This window comes from Myxozyma melibiosi (assembly GCF_037950935.1).
Source record: "Myxozyma melibiosi strain Phaff 52-87 chromosome Unknown BZA70scaffold_14, whole genome shotgun sequence".
Lineage (NCBI taxonomy): Eukaryota > Fungi > Ascomycota > Lipomycetes > Lipomycetales > Lipomycetaceae > Myxozyma > Myxozyma melibiosi.
The window spans coordinates 309,345-328,259 of NW_027042928.1; the positions used below are offsets into that span (position 1 = coordinate 309,345).

Sequence of the window (18,915 nt, forward strand, 5' to 3'; positions counted from 1 at the left end):
TTGTTAGTTCAAGCGAGTGATGGATGTGTGCGTCATCTCCGGCGTGGCCGTGGAAGTCTTCCAGCTGCCGTTGCTACTTGCTCTGCTCGAGTCTGACTCATAGCAATGCTAACCCTTCTCCAGGTCTGACTGTTTCATTTCGTACTAACATTTCTAGCTTTTCTTTTTACTGTGGAGAGGATTGTTGAGAGGGAAGTGGACATCAAAGACTTTCGTTTAGCTTTTTGCAGAATCTGCAGACAAGCAAAGTGAAGCTATTTCGTCCGAGATTTTACAACATTTGGATTTCGAACGATGAAGATCAAGAAAAGTCCTTCTGCTGCAAAGCCGGTGGCGCATATGGTATGTATTTCTACTTTGATCTGGGCAGGCTTCTGTTTCTTTTCTGCAAAAATTTTCTGGAATCGATGTTGGATCCGCGGTGTTTAGATACTAACTGGGTTTTCCACGCTCCAGCCGCCATCGCTCAAAAACTTCATCACCAACTTGGAGACATGTCCCCAGGAAGATCTAGCTCGGCATATTGAAGACTTTGGCATTCTCTGGAACCAGCCTCGTGGCGACTTGCATCACTGGATCACCGTTCTCAACCGATTCGACGATATTCTCGAGCATGCTGTGACCGTGAGTGGTCTGCGGGGTGGGTATCCTACGGCATATATCTTCCCGGAAGACGAGGAGAAGAAACTTGTGGCGATCTTGGATTTTTCGGCGTTGCTTTTAGAGCATTGCTCGCACAGGAGTCTGTACGCGAGCGGATCCGTAAGTAGTTTGATCCCCTTTCAAACCAACAAGCAAAGTACTTACAAGCCATACTCGAACAGCACCTTTCGAGCCTTCTATATGTGAACTCTCTCCCGATTCTTCTGTCCAACCTGAAAGTATGTGCGCGCCTTGCACAGCGGTACGCGCAATCCAGTTCCGGCCGATCCTCGATATTCACAATCAGTCAAGAGAAGATGTTCAGGCTCGCCAACGCGTTCCCTCCGCAAAGCCCTCTTGAGTTCATGAGCAAGATCTCGCTGTTCAAATTCGTTGACGAAAACGAACTCAAGTGGCACAAGAGCTGGTCGACAATCATTCTGCCGTACTACAAGGATACCCCTACATCGGCCGGTGCCGGCCATCCGGAAACTCCGAGCCACCCTACTCCTGCGACTCCCACGCCTCAAATATACGGACCGCAGCAGCAGGCTGAACTTGAACGGCTTGCCGCTGAGAACAGCGACATGATGTCGCTCGTTGTCACGACCGAGGACATTGAGGGTCTCTCGGAAGTCGATCTGCTGAACAAGGTGTTGGACGTGCCCTATGATACCAAGGCTGACGCGTTCCTGAGAATGCGGACCGCCAAGTCATTCACCGGAGGCATGAATGGAGTTGTGATGCGACGCCAACTCATCGCCGTCAAGTGTTTGGCGATCGAGTTCTTGACGTATTTGGTTACCGAGAACGTGCTTCAGAACAAGCTCTTTGCGCAGAACCCGACTCTCATCCCTTCACTTTGCGAGCTGATTCATCCCGACAACAAGGTTCCAGTGGATTTACGCACCATAACGATCGAAGCACTGCAAGCCGTCTCTGTCCATAGATCAAAGCACAACGAGATCCTGTCTTCCCTGAGCGCAAACGTCAACCACGGTGTCTTGCTATACATCGTTCGCCAAGTCGTCAAAGATCTGGAGAACGGTGAAATAATAAATTGCTACTTCAGCGATCGCTTGTTTTACCTCATCCAGGTTCTTTCAGCTAGCGGACAGTCAGCACAAGTTCTCGTCAGCGCGGGCATCGTTCCGGTTTTGATCCAACTCCTTCGCACAAACTCAAAGGACTACAGCACAATGTCTATGATCACAGGCGTTACTCAGCACATGGTCATGACTTCGCAAGCTGCATTTTCCGAGTTTGTGACAGAAGGCGGACTCGATATTGTTGTCAAGAGAGTCGAGGATGAGGTCGCGTACGCTCTCGAGAATCAAGAAGATGTCGAGCACTCTGCTCTGGTTGATTACAAGATGGATTTCATGCGGGCGCATCTGTTGAAGTCGCTGTTCAAGCTCTTACTAGCAATGATGCAGTCTCCCGGAAATGCGGATCGCATGCGGAATCTGGTGGAGTCGAGCCTGCTAGAGTCTCTGAAGACCATCATTTTGAACACTAACGTGTTTGGGTCGGTTGTCGTATTTTGCGCTGTCGACATGATGTCGTGCTTCATTCACAACGAGCCTACTTCTTACACAATCATAAATGAGTCCGGATTACCTGAAATCTTCCTCGACTGCATTCCTCAGCTCATCCAGATGACAAAGTCGACCGCAATCCCCCACGCCATCGGCGCCATCTGTCTCAACAACTCTGGCCTCGAAATGGTCCAGAAGAAAGGCGCAATCAAGACTTTTTTCAGTGTTTTCAAGAACCGCGAGCGGGCGCGTATGATGGCACTCTCAAGCGTACCTGGCAATCTAGGAAACGCAATCGATGAGCTTGTTCGTCACCAACCTACGCTCAAAGACGAGATTATGAAACAAGTCGTCATGGCTGCCAAGGACATCTGCGTTGAAGGAGAAAGCATCCCTGGCGGTGTGAGATTCTACCCCGTCGGCGCAGACGCCGTTCAGACCGACGCAGACGATGAACTTGTGGTCCAGGACGCAAACTCTGATATCATGGCCTTGATAGAGTGCTATGCGCGCTTTCTAGAATCGCTCTTCCAAAACGGCGCTAATTCGAAGGAATTCGTCAGGCGAGAAGGCGCAACGCATTTATTGAAGATGTTTGAAATCCCGAGCTTACCGTACGACTTTGCGCTTCGCGGACCGGCGATTTCGCTCTCCCGCGTGTTCAGATCGATCTCAGAATCCAACACATATCTCATGATGTCTAAGATTTTGAGAGCTCTAACGGAGACGATGAAGAAGATCAAGACGTTCTTAGATTTTGCTGAAAGCGAATCGATCTTTGAATATCTTGCTCGTGAAGGGGAGAATCCGACTGAATTTCTGAGAGCGCTGAATGGCGCCCACGGTCTCATCTTTATCGTGTCGCAAATGTATTCACACACTGTCTATCCGCATGCAAAGTCAACCCTGCCTATGATCCAGCCATTTGAGACTGAAAGCGAATGCGCCAATCTGCTGGAAGAGTTGGGCAAGCTACAACGCAACTGTCTGTGGGAGGACATTTGCATAACAAAGGGACTCTCTGATGAATGGCGCGATGCGAGCAGAGTCCTTGCTGCTGACGACCCGCGGGGACGACTCGGTGAAACGGAGAAGAGGGCGGAGATTGCTGAGGCGGAGGCAAAGATCGATGTTACCGACAACAAGTACAAAAACGTGAAGATTGCTCGATACATGATGAGCCAGATTCCTAGCTCAATCAGCAAAATCTTCATCGGTACGTATCACTGATACTTCTATTAAGGTTGAGAAGCAGCCTCTGACTAACGGAATTAGGTATCTCAAAATGGGCGTTATCCCGCCGCGTTCCGGACGTGGCTCAAAAGAAATACGGATTTGCCGTTGCCGACAAAGTTGCAAAGGTGTTTATTGCTGGACTGGAGTTCAACAGACTAGGTATGTCATGTGTCTTCTCAGTACAATTTCCGTTTTAAACTGATGTACTAACTCTGATTATAGAATGTTTTGAGGATAAGCGTGACAAATTTGCTTATTGGCTACTTTCGCTTTCATCAAGCCGCAACATTCTGTTTGACGGTGAGTCTTCTAGAAGTGAGGTTATCTTGTACAGACCAGGGCTAATATTTTGACAGATCAACGAGTCAGCTCTGCTAGCCTCCAGACAGTCACGGTTATCTGCTTCAAGCGCGCAGGAGGACTCGACGTATTGATCAAGGTTCTCGAAGGTCTTTGGTACGAGATGAACAACGTGCCGTCGGCCGAAGACGGCGAGAAATCTCTATTGTCCAAGCAAGCGATGACGTTTGGTGACGTGGTAGTTCTTCAAATTTTCTCGGCCTTGGTCGGCATGAAGTCGGTTATTGAGTCCTCGCAGACTAGCAGCCTGGCTTCAAAAGAGCGAGATCGGAATCGGCCCGATTACTTCAACCCTGCTCAGTTCCTTGTTGAGCTGCGATTAACGGTTCTTCCAGTTATCCGCAAGCTCTGGGAGTCTGAGGAGCTCAAGACCGTCTCGACGCCCATCCTGAAAATGCTGATGAGCATCCTCATGGCTATCATGAATGCTGACGGAGAGACTGGTTGCCTGTCGAAGGAGGAAGGTCGTGAGTGGTCATCGGACCAGTTGACTTCCGAGTCGTTCGTCGAGGAAACTGCTTTTCGACCAACGTCGTTCTTGGAGCTGGGATTCAGTCGACCGATCGAGATCACAGAGTCCGAAGAACTCGAAGATGAGGTCGTGCCTCGAGCTGTGGAGCCAGAGGCGAGAGTAATCATCACAACGGACGAAACTTCCGAAGACGCTGCGGAGAGCCCGTCTATCCACTCATCGCCTGCTGCGTCGGCTGTGTCCAGAGAAGAAGGTCCCGTTGGCACACCAGAAAATGGTTCGGCTGCAGGTGCATCCTCCTCGCGTTCGCGTTCGGTTGATGTGAACAACGGCTCCATCAGGGAGGATGATATGTCTGACGACCGCGAGGATACACCCGTGGCTCGAGAAAGTGCATCGACCCCCGCTCCCGGAGAACAATCTGAACGTCGCGGCGAGGAACCTGGACCGTCGGCTTCTGATGAACCTGTCTCAGAAAAGCCGATGATGTATGTCTCCGATCTCAATGCGATGCGTGATGAGATCAGAAAGGATATCATTGCACGATCTCTGCAGGCTCTGAACACGCACCCTGATGTTGTCTTTGAGACCTCGAAGCTTTTGATGAGTGCTTTCAGTGGCAAGCTTTTCACTGGAGAGGCCAGGAAGAAAGCTGTTGTTGAGATCCTTGCCTTCATCGCCAAGGTGAATGAAGAAGAGGACGAGAAGGCGCGAGCAATCAAGCTGAAGACAAATGCGCATTTATTGGGACTTCTTCTCCAGTCTGATTTATTCTTTGATGCCTCCGTGAACCAGCTCTTAGGGTGTTGGAATATGTTTGTCGGAATGATCAGGCTGGATCCTAACAATGAAGACAGCTGGCTTCCAGATATCTTGCTGATTGTGGAGAAGTGTCTTTCGAGCGCAGAGCAGCCCAAGCCGATCATTCTTGAGCATAATCTGACGGGCCCGATCGTCAACCGCGACCAGCTATATAAGGGTTCTAGAGAGACCTTGCTCGACGCTATCGTGAACTTGCCAGAGATGAAAACCGAAGCTAATGCTGCTGCGGTGGCCCGTGTCCTGATTGCTTTGACTAGAGACCATAAAATCGCCGTCAAAGCTTTCGAGCGCGGAGCAATCACCTCTTTACTCAAGTCTATCGGTCCCTTGCATGGCGAAGGTAGGATCCGGATTCAAAACTACATCACCATCCTCTTCCGTCATGTGATGGAGGAGCCGGAGACACTGGAGGCGCTCATGCTTGCTGAAGCTCGGAAGATCTACCTAGAACAGGCTGATCAGCTTCATCCTACCGACGCTCACTCACTCATCCGCGCAAGCTACTTGACTATCCTTAGAAGCCCAGAGACGTATGTCAAGGTGGTGAATGAGAACTTCAAAGCTGTTTGGATTCCGGAGCTGCCTGCTGCTCGGCAAGATAGCATCATGCTCAAATCTCGCGAAAAGGAAACTTCGAAACCCGATTCTTCATCAGCTGAAGGTGACGGTGAGACAGCCGAGAAGTCAGGCGAGCCCGCGACCGAGACAAAGAAATCGGAAGACGAGGAAATGACAGATGCCAAGCCCTCAGATCCTGGCCCCGCCCGCGTATTATCAACCGACAAGAACACGGGCGTGATCAACTTCCTTCTCAACGAACTTCTGGCTACGAAGGATGATCCTCCAGAGAACGACGGCAACACACCAGAGCCTCCTGAGGATCGTTTGTCGGATTCCAATCAGCGTTCGCAGTTTGATCCGGAAAAACATCCACAGTTTTTGTATCGCACATATCTTCTAGAGGTCATCACAGAACTACTATCGAGCTACAACCAGTGCAAGCTTGAGTTTATCAGCTATTCTCGTCGCGGCCACACAATCAGCACGCCATCAAAGCCTAGACATGCTGTCCTCAACTACTTCCTCAACGAGCTGGTCTCTACTTCGACTATTTACGGAATGGGCAATGTCGCGATCAAGATGAAGTCTCTGATCTCTAGTATGGCATCGCGGCTCCTCTACGCTCTGATTTCGAGCACTCAAGAGTACGAGGCCGACAGTGATAATGGCGAGAATCTGACCATCACACACATTCGAAAGTTCGTACTCGACGCCACGTTGCGTGCGTTTAAGGACGTGTCAACCTCATCCGAACCAGCTGGAGTGCGCTATGCGCGCCTTGTCAGTCTGGGCACTCTCTGCAATCGATTTTTGTACTCAAAGGGCCACAACTCTGGGTCTAAAAGTGACTCCAGCGATGACATGTCTATCGCCAAGATCATGTTTGAGAAGAACTTTGTTGGTGCTTTGACGTCTACGTTGAATGAGGTTGATCTGAATATACCTTCGTCTCAGAAAGTTATTCGCGTACTGCTTAGACCTCTCTCCAAGCTCTCCCGGACTTCAATAGAGCTGTCAAATATCCTGGAGATGGCTAAACCGACTGAGATCAACGAGGAGGACTATTTCTCTACTGATTCAGACGAGGAAGATTATCGCGAAGAGACTCCGAACTTCTTTACCAACTCTGCGCTCGGCATGTTTGAAGTGCAGGAAGGAATGGACTACGACGAAGAGGACTCTGAGGGTAGTGAAATCGATGATCAGGGTGAAGAGATGGAGTTTGATGAGGAGGAAGATGATGACGAACCTCACTCTGACGACGACGAGGAAGATTCTGTCGACGAAACAATGGAATATGGCGACGAAGAGATGGAGTACGGTGACGAGGAAGACGACAGCGAGTTATCGTCTGACGAGGAAGGTGAAGAGGACGGAGATATGGATGTGAGTGTCCGATTTTTATTTTGCTGTTACCTATTATATGCTGACTTCCACCTTTGCAGGTTGAAATTGTTGTTGCGGCCCCGCATTCTCATATAGATGATGATGATGACGATGGCGAGGAAGATGAGAACGAGATATCCAATTCTGAGTTAGAACAGATCTCCTCTTCTGAGATTGACGAGGCGGACGGTTACTTGGGTGGGGAGGAAGACGAGGAAGTCAGTGATGATGAAATCGAGGTGGATGATGAGGAAGGAAGTAGTGGGATGGAAGATTATGACGAGATTCTTTCATGGCAGATGGATGGGGAGGAGGACGAGATAGACCGTGAGACCATCGATCAGCTTGCTCGAGAAATCAGAGAAGATATCGATGAAGTTCAGGCAGCGATGGATGAGGAAGACGACGAAGATGGAGAGATAGATGGTGGTGATGAGTCAGTCGATTCGTTCTTGCCGGAGCTGGAGAGCTTTGAAGAAGGCTGGGAGCTCGAAGAAGTCATGAACACAGAGGACTCCTTCAACCGACGAAATCATCATGTTTTTGGAAGCTCGAGTTCGCGCAATCGCAGTAAGTTCAAATCGAGCAGTGAACAGTTTTCGTTAGTTATTATAGGTACTAACTTTTCATGCACAGGCTGGAGCGGCGTTGATACAGCCACCAACCCATTGTTGGTTCCATCAAATAATAACATGATGCCTGCGTTTGGTGGTCGACCCGGAACTCAGAACCCCGATGGCCTCTACCGTGCGATTGTGCAAACTGTTAGACGTGGTGGCGGTAGTACTACCAGCCACGACTTGCAGACTCTGAACGACCTGTTTCAGCAAGTTTTGCGCCAGCAAACCAATCGGCGCACTACGATGCTTACTGGAAGCGATCCTCTTGCAAACGAGCTTGAGGCGATTTACGACATTCCTCAATCCAGGGCCCGCCAATTGCGAGATGACGCCTTTGGTTCACTTATCAGCTTTGTTACACGTAGCACGGTTGAGAGATGGCATGAGGAGTCCAGGATGCTGTTCCCCAACATCGGCAACGATAAGGTCTGGAATATTCTCAACCATATCCTCAATTACCTTGTTCCTTTGGCTCAGAAAGAGTACGAAAAGAAGAAAGAGATTGAGGCTGCCGAGCGTCGGCGCTCTAGAGAACAGCTTGAGAAAGAGCGTCAGGAACAGCAAGCTGCGAAGATGAAGGACCAGATCGACAGTCCTTCAGCAGCAGACCATGAGTCCGAGGAAGAGAAGGAACAGGGCGAAAGCAGTGAACAGACCGCAGACGAGCCGGTTTCTGCTCCTGTCGCCGACGAAGGGACGAGCGAATCCAAAGGAATCGAAATGGAAGGTGTCGAGCCAGCAACAGAAAGCAACACCGCTGAGTCTGAAGCCGCCGAGCCGGAGGCTGTGGAAGCTGAAGTGGCGGAGACTGTTGACGCGGACGAGGAAGCTTCCGAGCCTGAGACTACAGAGCCCGAGATTTCTGAGTCTGCGCAGACCAACACTGAGCGGATCATCGTCACAGTCGGTGGCCAGGAGGTCGATATCACGGATTCGGGCATCGATCCTGAGTTTCTCGAAGCTCTCCCTGATGATATGCGCGAAGAAGTCATCACTGCTCATCTCCGTGAGTTGCAGCGCTCGAGCTCGACTGCTCGCGTGCCGGAACCCGAGTCGGAAATTGAAGCTGAGTTTCTTGCAGCTTTGCCTCCGAGTATTCGTGAAGAGCTTCTGCGAGAAGAGGCGTCTGAACGACGACGTGCCGCTCGTGAACGTGAAGCACGCGAGGCAGCTGCCTCTCAACAAGAGGCGCCTGCTGAGGAAGCTCAAGAGGATATGGATTACGAATCGTTCTTGGCTACTCTCGATCCTGCTTTACGACAGACTATTCTGGCTGAACAGGATGAGGATGTTCTTGCACAGCTCCCACAGAACATAGCGGAGGAGGCGCACGAAATCCAGCGAAGACACAATCTTCACTCTATGAGAGATTACTTGGACGTCAGTATCCCAACACATCGACTGAATGCGATCCGCAACGCGACTCGGGGCGCTCTTCCTAGACAGGAAGTCAGCAGCAAACCTCAAAGAAACAGAAACGGTATCCAACTTCTCGATAGATCTGGCATTGCTTCGCTAGTCCGTCTGCTTTACCTCCCTCAGACGACCTCACAACGTAATCCGTTGTTTGAGATGCTTCTGAGCGTGACCGCCAACAGACAGAGCCGATCTGAGCTGTTCAATATGATTCTCTCGATTCTGCATGATGGAAGTACTGATGTCGCTGCTGTTGAGCGCAGTTTCAATCAGATTGCGGCGCGTGCGCGACCCCAGCAGACAGCGAGTGTCAACACTCCTGTAAAGTCGTCGTCGCTCACACCGAAGACGCCGATGACTCCAGTCAAGCAGGGTGCTAGTGGCTTGTCGGGTAAACCTGTAGAGGTTTCTCCCATAAGTCTTGTTCAGCAATGCCTGGAGGCGCTTGACTATATTCTCAAGGCCAACCGTCAGCTTGCGTCTTACTTCTTGATCGAGCACGATAGTCCTATTGGCTTGAAGCGGAGTCTGAGCCGGAAGGGAAAGAGCAAAGATCTCCCGGTATCAAAGGCGTCGAAGTATCCCATTAATACTTTGTTGGATTTGTTGGACCGGCAGATGATTCGCGACAATGCTGGACTGATGGATATGATATCGATGCTTCTGCAAGAGATCACGAGACCTCTCCAGGTCGTGTTGAAGAAGAGTCAGGAGAAATCGGCAATTGAGGAGAAGGCGACCGGCACGACAACCGGGGATGCTGGGGATTCCAACGATGCTCCTGCAACCGCTGGAGAGAGCGAGGCGACGAAGGGCGAAATGGCTGGCGAGTCTTCTGATAACCAGAATGGGGCGCATCGCAAATTTGTACCGCCCTTCATTCCAGAACAGAATCTGTGCTCGCTGGTGAACATCTTGACCGCCCGCGAGTGTCCAAACAGAACACTTCAGCAGACTATGGCAGCTATGCAGAATCTGTCGGCTGTTCCGGGAGCGATTGATGTCTTTGGAAAGGAGCTTATTCGTCAAGCGCAGGCTCTCGGCCAGGCTCTTCCTGTCGAACTAAAGGAGCTTGCGGAGCAGATTCGGTCGGCGAAAACTGGCTCTGAAGTGCAGGGCATGGCATTGTCTCGATTTTCACTGGCCAGCTCTGACCAGGCTAAGCTCCTTCGTGTGCTGACTGCGGTGGACTACTTGTTTGACAACAATCGAGACAAGAAGGCAAGCGACAGCGCTTCTGACTCGGGTGACGCATTGATTGAGCTGTACTCGAAGCTTGATTTCAAGGATTTGTGGGACGCGCTCGGTCAGTGCTTGTACGAGACGCAAGAGCGCCCAGATATGCTGCACGTTGCCACCGTACTTTTGCCTTTGATCGAAGCGTTTATGGTTGTCTGCAAGCGCGAGGTTGTGAAGGAAACTGAAGAGACTCCTACCATAGTGGCACTGACGGGTGCGGCTACCAGCACCTCTCCGAGTGATGTCGCATCCTCAGACAAGGAAACAAAGGCCCATCTTTTCTTCCAGTTCACGGACGAGAACCGCAAGATTCTTAACCAGATGGTGAGAAACAACCCCAAGCTCATGAGCGGATCGTTCTCTATTTTGGTGAAGAATCCAAAGGTGCTTGACTTTGACAACAAGCGCAACTTCTTCTACCGCCAGCTGCATTTGAGAGCACAGAACGCCAGAATTCATCAGCCTTTTGTTATCAATGTTCGTCGTGACCAAGTGTTCCTCGACTCATACAAGGCGATGTACTTCATGAGCGGAGACGAGATCAAGTACTCGAAGCTCAACATTCGCTTCCATGGTGAAGAAGGCGTGGATGCTGGTGGAGTGACTCGTGAATGGTTCCAGGTACTGGCGAGACAGATGTTCAATCCTGATTACGCGCTATTTGCTCCGGTTGCTTCAGATAGAACGACGTTCCACCCCAATCGAACTTCGTGGGTTAACCCGGAGCATCTTTTGTTTTTCAAGTTTGTTGGCCGGATCATTGGAAAGGCGCTGTATGAGGGACGTGTTCTCGATTGTCATTTCAGCCGTGCAGTCTATAAGCGTATGCTAGGTAGACAGGTGGCGCTGAAGGATATGGAAAATCTTGATCTGGAATACTACAAGTCGCTGGTCTGGATGCTAGAGAACGACATCACCGACGTTATCACAGAGACGATGTCGCTCGAGGCTGACGACTACGGCGACAAGAAGATCATCGATTTGATTCCGAACGGTCGTGAGATTGCAGTCACCGAAGAGAACAAGAACGAATACGTGCGCCTGGTTGTTGGGTACAGATTATTGACCAGTGTTCAAGAGCAGCTGGACAGTTTCTTGAAGGGTAAGTCTGATTTCCTTTTTAATTGTGCCGCGTGCAAGGGTCTAACAGCAGTCACAGGTTTCTATGACATTGTCCCCGCCGATCTGATCTCGATCTTCAACGAAAACGAGCTCGAGCTTCTGATTTCCGGTTTGCCCGATATCGATGTCGATGATTGGCGCAACAACACGGTCTATCAGAATTACTCTGCGTCGTCGCCTCAGATCCAGTGGTTCTGGAGAGCTGTGAGATCATTCGATCTTGAAGAGCGTGCGAATTTGTTACAGGTACGTGAAGATATTATACAAATAGTATTTGATCTATATGAATCTAACGGTTGTTGTACAGTTTGTCACTGGAACGAGTAAAGTGCCTTTGAATGGTTTCGCAGAGTTGGAGGGCATGAACGGCGTGTCTCGCTTTAGCATTCATCGCGACTATGGTCGCAAGGAACGTCTCCCGTCATCGGTAAGTTTTTCTTTATACTATCTTCAGCAAAGGATCTGCGTCTGACTCATGTTTTTAGCATACTTGCTTCAATCAACTCGATATGCCGGAGTATGACTCGTACGAGGCATTAAGAACGGCTCTGTTGATGGCGATCACGGAGGGAACAGAAGGATTTGGATTTGCCTAATCGCAGACTTCTGTGCCCAATTCTCCCTTTTTCCGAACAAGTAGCGGTAGCGGTTATTGTTTGTATGGTTGTGATTATTGTTTTTGTTCTGTTTTGTTTTTGTTTTGTTTTTGTGTTTGCAGTTTGCTTGTTTTTTTAGTACATATTTGCTTTCTTTCTTCATAGTGTTTATTTTTTCGTCATAAGAGTATGTGCATCATAGTGGCAGAAAATTCGTCGGTTTATCATCAGGAATAAAATCAACTGGCTTATAACTATCTTACATGATTATTGTATTAAAAATAGTTACATCTGTAGATCGAGCTAGTTACTGTTTGCAAGTTTTATATTATAAGCAAGGTTCCGGTGTCAAGTTGCTGTAGACGACATCGTCGCCGCTGACATCGCAGACTGTAACACCCACGTCTTCGGGCTTATCAGCGCCGGCGAGTGACAGCAGCATGTTGAATGCCTCGACAGGTTTGACCGCTTCGTCGACCGTGCCGATGGTGATGTGGAACACTGCTCTGACGAGAAGTGGCTCGAGCAGAGAACGGGCATTGACAGTAGTAGTTTGCTCACCATCTTTGCCTTTCTCGAGCTCGATTTCAAGGTCGCGGGCTTCGACTCGGACGTTGAAGCACATGACTTTATCATTCCACACGATAGATTGACACACGACGTCTGCTCTCAACTTTTCCAGCGCGCCAGAGGTCATGAGGTTATAATATGAATCCCACATACCAGGCACTAGCGACTTTTCCTTCTCGGCTTTGTGCATCAGTGTGACGTGGAAAGCAGGCTGAACACGGCCACAAGCCAATAGTTTGTCTAGCAATGTCGTGTCGGCTCCGTGTTTGATGAGGAGCTCTTGCAGGCGGGCGGTCATGTCGTCTCGCGAAGACGGAATCCTGAGAGCAAAGTAGTTCACCTTTCTCTTCTTTTGCGAGCTCTGTGATGAGGTAGCGGATTGAGGTTTCGGTTTACATTTCTTCGGCTTAGGGGGATCACATGGCCCGTCCATCGGCGGAACGTAATTCATCGCGTACTCAATCGCGGCATCGATCTCCTCTTCTGTCGGTTTCTTTGGTATGAGAAAAGGATATGCTGCGGATATAGCCTTAATGACGCGCAGCACGTTTGCTTTCACGGTTCCTTCGACTGGCAATTCAATCACTTTGCTAAAGATCTCGCTGTCTGGACTCTTTGTGATATCGACCGGTTGGAAGCGACGGAGAAAGCCAGCCATGATTCCGGCGATTTTTTGCTCGCCGTCGGCGGAGGGGTGGATCGTCTGGTGATTGTCGCCACGGTTCAGAACACGTTCTATTGTGACCTGGAACGTTTTATTCGTTGAAATCTTGTTGAGGTTCTCAAGATCCTGTGGGAAGTATAGCGCGATATACCGGAAGTCCTCCGATGGCATAACTTCACTCATGTCGTCGAAAATCTGCTTCCGTTCGCGCCTCAAGGGATTATTTCGATCGGCTATCGCCACTTGCCGCGTCTTCAGCGACGATCTGATTTCTTCGCAGAATCTCCGTTTAGCTCCACCTTTTGACTTTGAGATGTTGTCATTTTGAACAGGGCCCCAGTCAAAGAGCCGAGAGAGCGCAAGCGCCAGCGTTGTCTTGCCGCATCCGAGCGTCGCAACGGTGACGAGGATGTACTTGTAAACTGAATCAGGAAGCATCTGGGATACGCTTCTCCCAGAAGTGATTGCGACGTCGTCTCTGTAGCGAACGACCAATTCACTGTCATCCTCAGGCTCTTCCTCGTCGATGATCTGCGATCCAGCTTTGCCTGTGTACTTCAGAAACTCGTCGCGGAGCTTGATGATACCGTGATTTTGCAAGAATTTCTGCTCGAGATCCTTGTTCTCACGAAAGTAGGCACGCGCAAACTTGAGGTACTCTTCGCTGATCTTTTTGTGTTTCTTGATGTTGATCGGCTTTTCGTTGAGCATCTCTCTAGTCAGCTCACGCCAGGATCGATACATGAAGTAAGGCTCTTCGAATTTATACTTGAAGAAGAAATCCGAGCTCGTCACAGATTCTCCTGAAGGCGTAGATGTAGAGCGAGTAGCCTTGCAACGGACGACAAACCCTTCTATTTCCATGCCTTGCCACGCTCCCGTCTTTCCACACTGCTCAAGAAACGTCTGCATAGTCTCGAGCTTCTCCACGACCTTGTATTTCAGCGGCTTGAAGCCGAAGGTGTTTGCAAATTCCAACACGGCCTCCATGGGGTACGTGACAAACTGCGGCACATTCAAATTCAACCCATGAAGATATAAGCCCGCACGATCACCTCTGTACTCGATAACGTGCTCCTCAAACTCGTCGTCACAGAGCTCTCCGACTGCCGTACAGTTCAGACTCCTCAGAGTTGCCGCAAGATCACGCTTCGTCAGACCGGCTTTCGAGAGATGATTCTCGATCCATCTTTCGCCGGCCTCGGAGTGGATGACGCCGATCGAGTGCTTGCTGCAGACGAGGAGGTTGCCGTCTGGAAGGCCCGACATGAAGATGATGCACCCGTTCTCCTTTTGCGTGAGCTCGTATGGACCGCTTGTGTTTTGGGATATCCACCTCCACTATAATATCAAACGTCGCGTCAGTAAATAAGTAGTCAGACATGACTCGGTAAATCGTCCAGACACGCACCTTAGTCTCCTCAGACTCGTTAATATTGTAGAACTTGTCGTAACCTCTGATGACGATCTCCGGCACCGGCGCTCTCGTCTTGTCTTGATCATTCATAATTGTAAACAGACCACGAGACCGCGTCGGGATTCCTTCTTTCGCAAAATCCCAGTCCATGAACCGCCATCCGGATACTTTGTACTTTGAAAACGGCACCTCAAACACGGTGCGCTTGGGCTTGATCAGGCGTCTGCCAGTCTTGCCGCCCTGCTCGCCGCCAGATTTGCCTTTGCCCATGCTCTCCAGTCTATCAATCAGCTCGATCGTGTCCTTTTCACGCGTTTCCGCAGGCCACTGAATCTTTGCGAAAGACAGATCAAGGATCCTGCCTGGAACCGGCGTATCCAGAGACAGCTGGGCCTGCATGTCTGCAGCTATACCGGCTGGATCAAGAGATTGTGATGTCGCCATTGTATTGCAAGCTGTATTCAGCTATACAGATCGCGATACAAATGCCCCGGAGACGTCGTTTGGATCAAAGGAAGAAGTTGCGTTTCTTGATCTTTCTGAGGCGAATGTCTGGAAATTTTTGAGCCGCGCGGAGTGTGAGCAATTGGGCAGACACCGAGGTTAGTCATTGACTGTTTGGTCTTTTCTATAACTACAGAACTACGGATACAGATACCAAACATACGAAATACAAACAACAAAAGAACAGTGTCCAGAATATGTCTACAATATCACAATATCCTTTTCTGGCTCGTCAGTGGCCGCAGAGTCATAGAGCGAAGCCACAATTGGGAAGGTCACGTGACGTGGATACTATTTACTGCAGACATAGTCGAGAATGCCTGAATAGTTCCGGTATATATGGCGCAGAAGATTGAATTGCAAATATATACCACATAAAATAACATATGTAACGATTAGTACGATAATAACAATAACATTACATCAAAAAGCACTCTACTGCAACACTCGAGCTCCCAACATTTTGATCAAAAGCAATGCATTCGACGACAAAACAGAAAACAAAGGAAAGGAAAGGAAAGACGAAAGATAAAAGTCCTCATGATATATACACCAAAGAGACAGACAGTGTCTATCTCTCAATCGCATCATCATGGCTCTGTGTCGTTAAAAAGGTGTATCAATTTTGTTTTCTTTTCTTTTCCTCTTTTCTTTTCTCTTCTTCTCTTCCTATCTTACTTCAAGCGCGCGCAGCAGCACGTTGTGAGGCCGCAATCCGGTCTCCGAGCGACAGCGCGAGACCCTGTCCTTTACTTCTGATGCGGATGTGTCCAACAATGTGTCCCGACGCCTCCTTCTCAATACTCAAGTTTGCCAGCGCGTCCTCGCCAAACACGCTCTTGGCGTACATGTTTGCGCTCAAGAACTGGCACTCGCCCTTCAAGCTCGCCGCGGGTGTCAACACAGACATGTTTGTGTACGCAACAAGGCCTTCCAGGTACTCCTTCAAACTCTGGTTCTTGCCCGCGTTGTTGATGTTCACCTTGTTCTCCCACTCGAATTCTGTCCACATCGTGCGGAACTGCGTCTCCGTAACCATGCCGGGGTGGATGTAGTCCATGATATCAACATGAACGTCGTTGAGAATAACAATGTTAGTCTCGGTCGATGACGAGCCGTCATAGACAATGTTGCCAAAGATGACACCCGTGTCGGTGGACGAGACCTTGATCGTGGCCTGCACCGAATGGAACGCGTGCGGGCCAAGGTTCTGCGTAGTAGGCTTCTCGACCACCTTCAAATCGCCAAGAGTAGCAAACTCGACGCACAGGTTCTGCAGAGTGTCGGTTGTCTGGTTGACAAGTAGAACGTCGAGCACAATATCAAACTGGTGCACCTTGACGTACGCCTCAGCGTAGACAGAGTCCGAGAATCCAGTGAGCTGGACAACCTTGTTGAGCTTCGAGCTCGAGTCCTCAGTGACAATCTCGTTGCCAGTGGCCTTCGACAGATCCAGCTCAAACTCATCCTGTCCCTCGACCGCCGACTTCTTCGCAAGCTGTCTGATTCCGAGAGAATCGTCAACCTGAACCGCGTTCTTGGCCTTCTCGAGACGGTCCTTATCCGCCCGCTTGGACTCCTCAGCCACAACCATATCGTGGAACGCGGCGTGAGTGTCTTCCAAAAAGACCTCGTCAATCAACTGCGTGTGGTCCATGTCAGACAAAGACTTGATGCAAGCCATAATTCGATCAACAGAGTCCTCGTCGATCGGCGCCTTGGCAAAGTTGGACTGTCCAACGCGAAGAACCGAAATCATAATAAGCATAGCCTCCGCGCGCAGCAGGTTCTTTTGCTTATCATCACTCGACAGCTTGGAGTATCGCAGAACCAACTTTGTGAGTGTCGAGCTCAGAGTAGCCGCGAGGTAGTAATCACCATCAAGAATAAGCTGTCTCAAAGGAGGCTTGGCGGCAGCCTTGACTGCCTCCAGCTTTGCGTTCGTGGCCGAGTCAGAAGTGAGCGCGGACTCAGTCGCGTATGTGCCGTCGGGAAGGACCTTGCGGCTCGACGCAGGCTTGGGCTTGCTGTTACCGTTGACCTTCTCCTCCTCCTGCTCCGAAGTGCCGTCCTGGACAGCCTCGAGAAGACGCTGCTCCGAGGCCAGGATCGGGATCTCGCCAATACTTGTCCGGATCTTTTTCCATGACGCGCGGACGTCGGCTTCCGAGGCGCAGTACTCACCAATGATCCACAGAGCACCTCTGTAGACCTTCCCGCTTCGGACGTCACCGAGCGAGGCGACAAGACGCGAAACGATCGATTCGCGCAGAGCAGGGAACTTCTCGACGACTTCCTTGACAAAGCTGATGACATCAACAGCCGACGCGTTGTTGAACTCCGAGATAAAATCCATGAGGAGATCGACAACTGGCGCAGCAACCTCGGCAAACTTGATGGCGCATTGATGGATGTAGTGAATAAGAAGTTGGCGGTACTCGACGTTTTTGTCGTTGTCGCCGTCGATGGTCTTTGAGAGCTCCTTCTTGAGCAAGAGGATGACTTCGTGGACGTTTTTGCTGGAAATCATCTCGAGCGCGATATCCAAAGCCTTGCGACGGACGTCGAGATCGGGGCTAGAGAGGACGCGAAGGATCTCCATGACGAGGTCGTCGAGGACACCCTCGTTGCGCTTGCGAAGGTCGTCGACGCGGACGAGGACGATGAGCTTGACGTTATTGTCGGACTCCTTGACGCTGAGCTCGATGAATTTTGCGGCCGCGGCCTTGATGGCGACGGGATTGCTGGTGAGAGCGGTGAGCGCGGTGGCAGCCTCGTAGACGACGGTGTTGGAGGGGACCTCGAGAAGGTCAAAGACTAGACGAAGATAGCGGCCCTTGTTTGCGGTGTTTGAGACGGCATCTTTGCGGATGAATTCGATGAAGGCAAGCTGCATGAGCTCATCCATCGAAGTGATTGAGTCGTAGCACTTTTGGAGATACTGGACGGCGCCCTCGGGGTAGATGTTTGCGAGCACGACGAAGGCGTTGCGCTTGCAGGTTGTGTCTGACTCGTTTTCGAGGAAGCCGAGGACGAGGTCGGACGCGTCCGGGATGAGGTGCTCGGAGAGGGCGAAGATCGAGTAGATGGCAAAGACGGCGTTCTTGCGGACGTAGGCGTGACGGTGCTCGAGACAGGCGCGAACGGAGGGGATCAGGGGTTCGAGGAGCTCAGGCTCTTTGAGCTTGCCGAGGAAGCGCAGGGTCGCGCCGCGGATGTACTCGTTGGGGTGCTGGAGGTCGTTGCGGATGGCGTTGCTGTAGAGATAGAAGGAGAGAAGGTGTGAGAAAGGAGAATCGATGGATGGATGGAAGAAAGAAAAACACATACCAGACGAGAATCATCTCCTGCTTGAGCTTTCCGTCCGGATTCAGCTTCGGGCAGATTTCCCAGTAAAACTGCAGGAGCTTCTTCAAAGACTTTGACTTGGAAGGCATGACGAAGCGGATGACGTGCATGAGCAATTGCGGCATAGGATCGCCGTTGAGCATGATGACGAGGATGCGCTTCATGGCCTCTACTTTGACGGGGTCGTTGCCGCGCTCGAGCTGGAAGCGCAAGTCCTGCAGCGAGGGCTGGTCCGCCGACGACGGCTCGTGGATGAGCGTGTAAGACGATACCTCGGCCATTGTGCGGTGAGATGATGGGGGATTTGAGAGGAAGACGAGGGGGAGAAGACAGCGAAGGAGGCTCGTGGAGTCGTCGTGATGGCCGCTGTCCTTTTGGCGCAGCAGCACAGATTTCAGTCCG

At 50.5% G+C, this 18,915-nt stretch overlaps 3 protein-coding genes across 3 annotated transcripts; 1 reads left to right on the forward strand and 2 right to left on the reverse strand.

The window, feature by feature from the left end:
• Nucleotides 1–459: 459 nt before the first annotated feature.
• Nucleotides 460–12,010, forward strand: BZA70DRAFT_242056 (uncharacterized protein; the record flags this gene model as incomplete). Its single annotated transcript, XM_064910554.1, has 10 exons — nucleotides 460–762; nucleotides 825–3,396; nucleotides 3,456–3,575; nucleotides 3,639–3,731; nucleotides 3,782–6,994; nucleotides 7,114–8,318; nucleotides 8,373–11,394; nucleotides 11,452–11,660; nucleotides 11,722–11,841; nucleotides 11,900–12,010. Coding segments are annotated over 10 exons (10,968 nt in total), but the record flags the coding sequence as incomplete, so codon positions are not given.
• Nucleotides 12,011–12,273: 263 nt separating this feature from the next.
• BZA70DRAFT_284553 (RNA ligase-domain-containing protein) lies at nucleotides 12,274–15,218 on the reverse strand. Its single transcript, XM_064913620.1, has 2 exons — nucleotides 14,656–15,218; nucleotides 12,274–14,585 (listed from the first exon to the last, which is right to left on the reverse strand). Exons 1-2 carry the CDS (start codon nucleotides 15,103–15,105, stop codon nucleotides 12,339–12,341), a joined length of 2,697 nt encoding a protein of 898 aa, XP_064766048.1. The 5' UTR covers nucleotides 15,106–15,218; the 3' UTR covers nucleotides 12,274–12,338.
• A 285-nt stretch (nucleotides 15,219–15,503) lies between these two features.
• On the reverse strand, nucleotides 15,504–18,852 carry BZA70DRAFT_260998 (adaptin N terminal region-domain-containing protein). The gene is made up of 2 exons (XM_064910889.1): nucleotides 18,496–18,852; nucleotides 15,504–18,422 (listed from the first exon to the last, which is right to left on the reverse strand). Exons 1-2 carry the CDS (start codon nucleotides 18,792–18,794, stop codon nucleotides 15,845–15,847), a joined length of 2,877 nt encoding a protein of 958 aa, XP_064766049.1. The 5' UTR covers nucleotides 18,795–18,852; the 3' UTR covers nucleotides 15,504–15,844.
• Nucleotides 18,853–18,915: the final 63 nt, after the last annotated feature.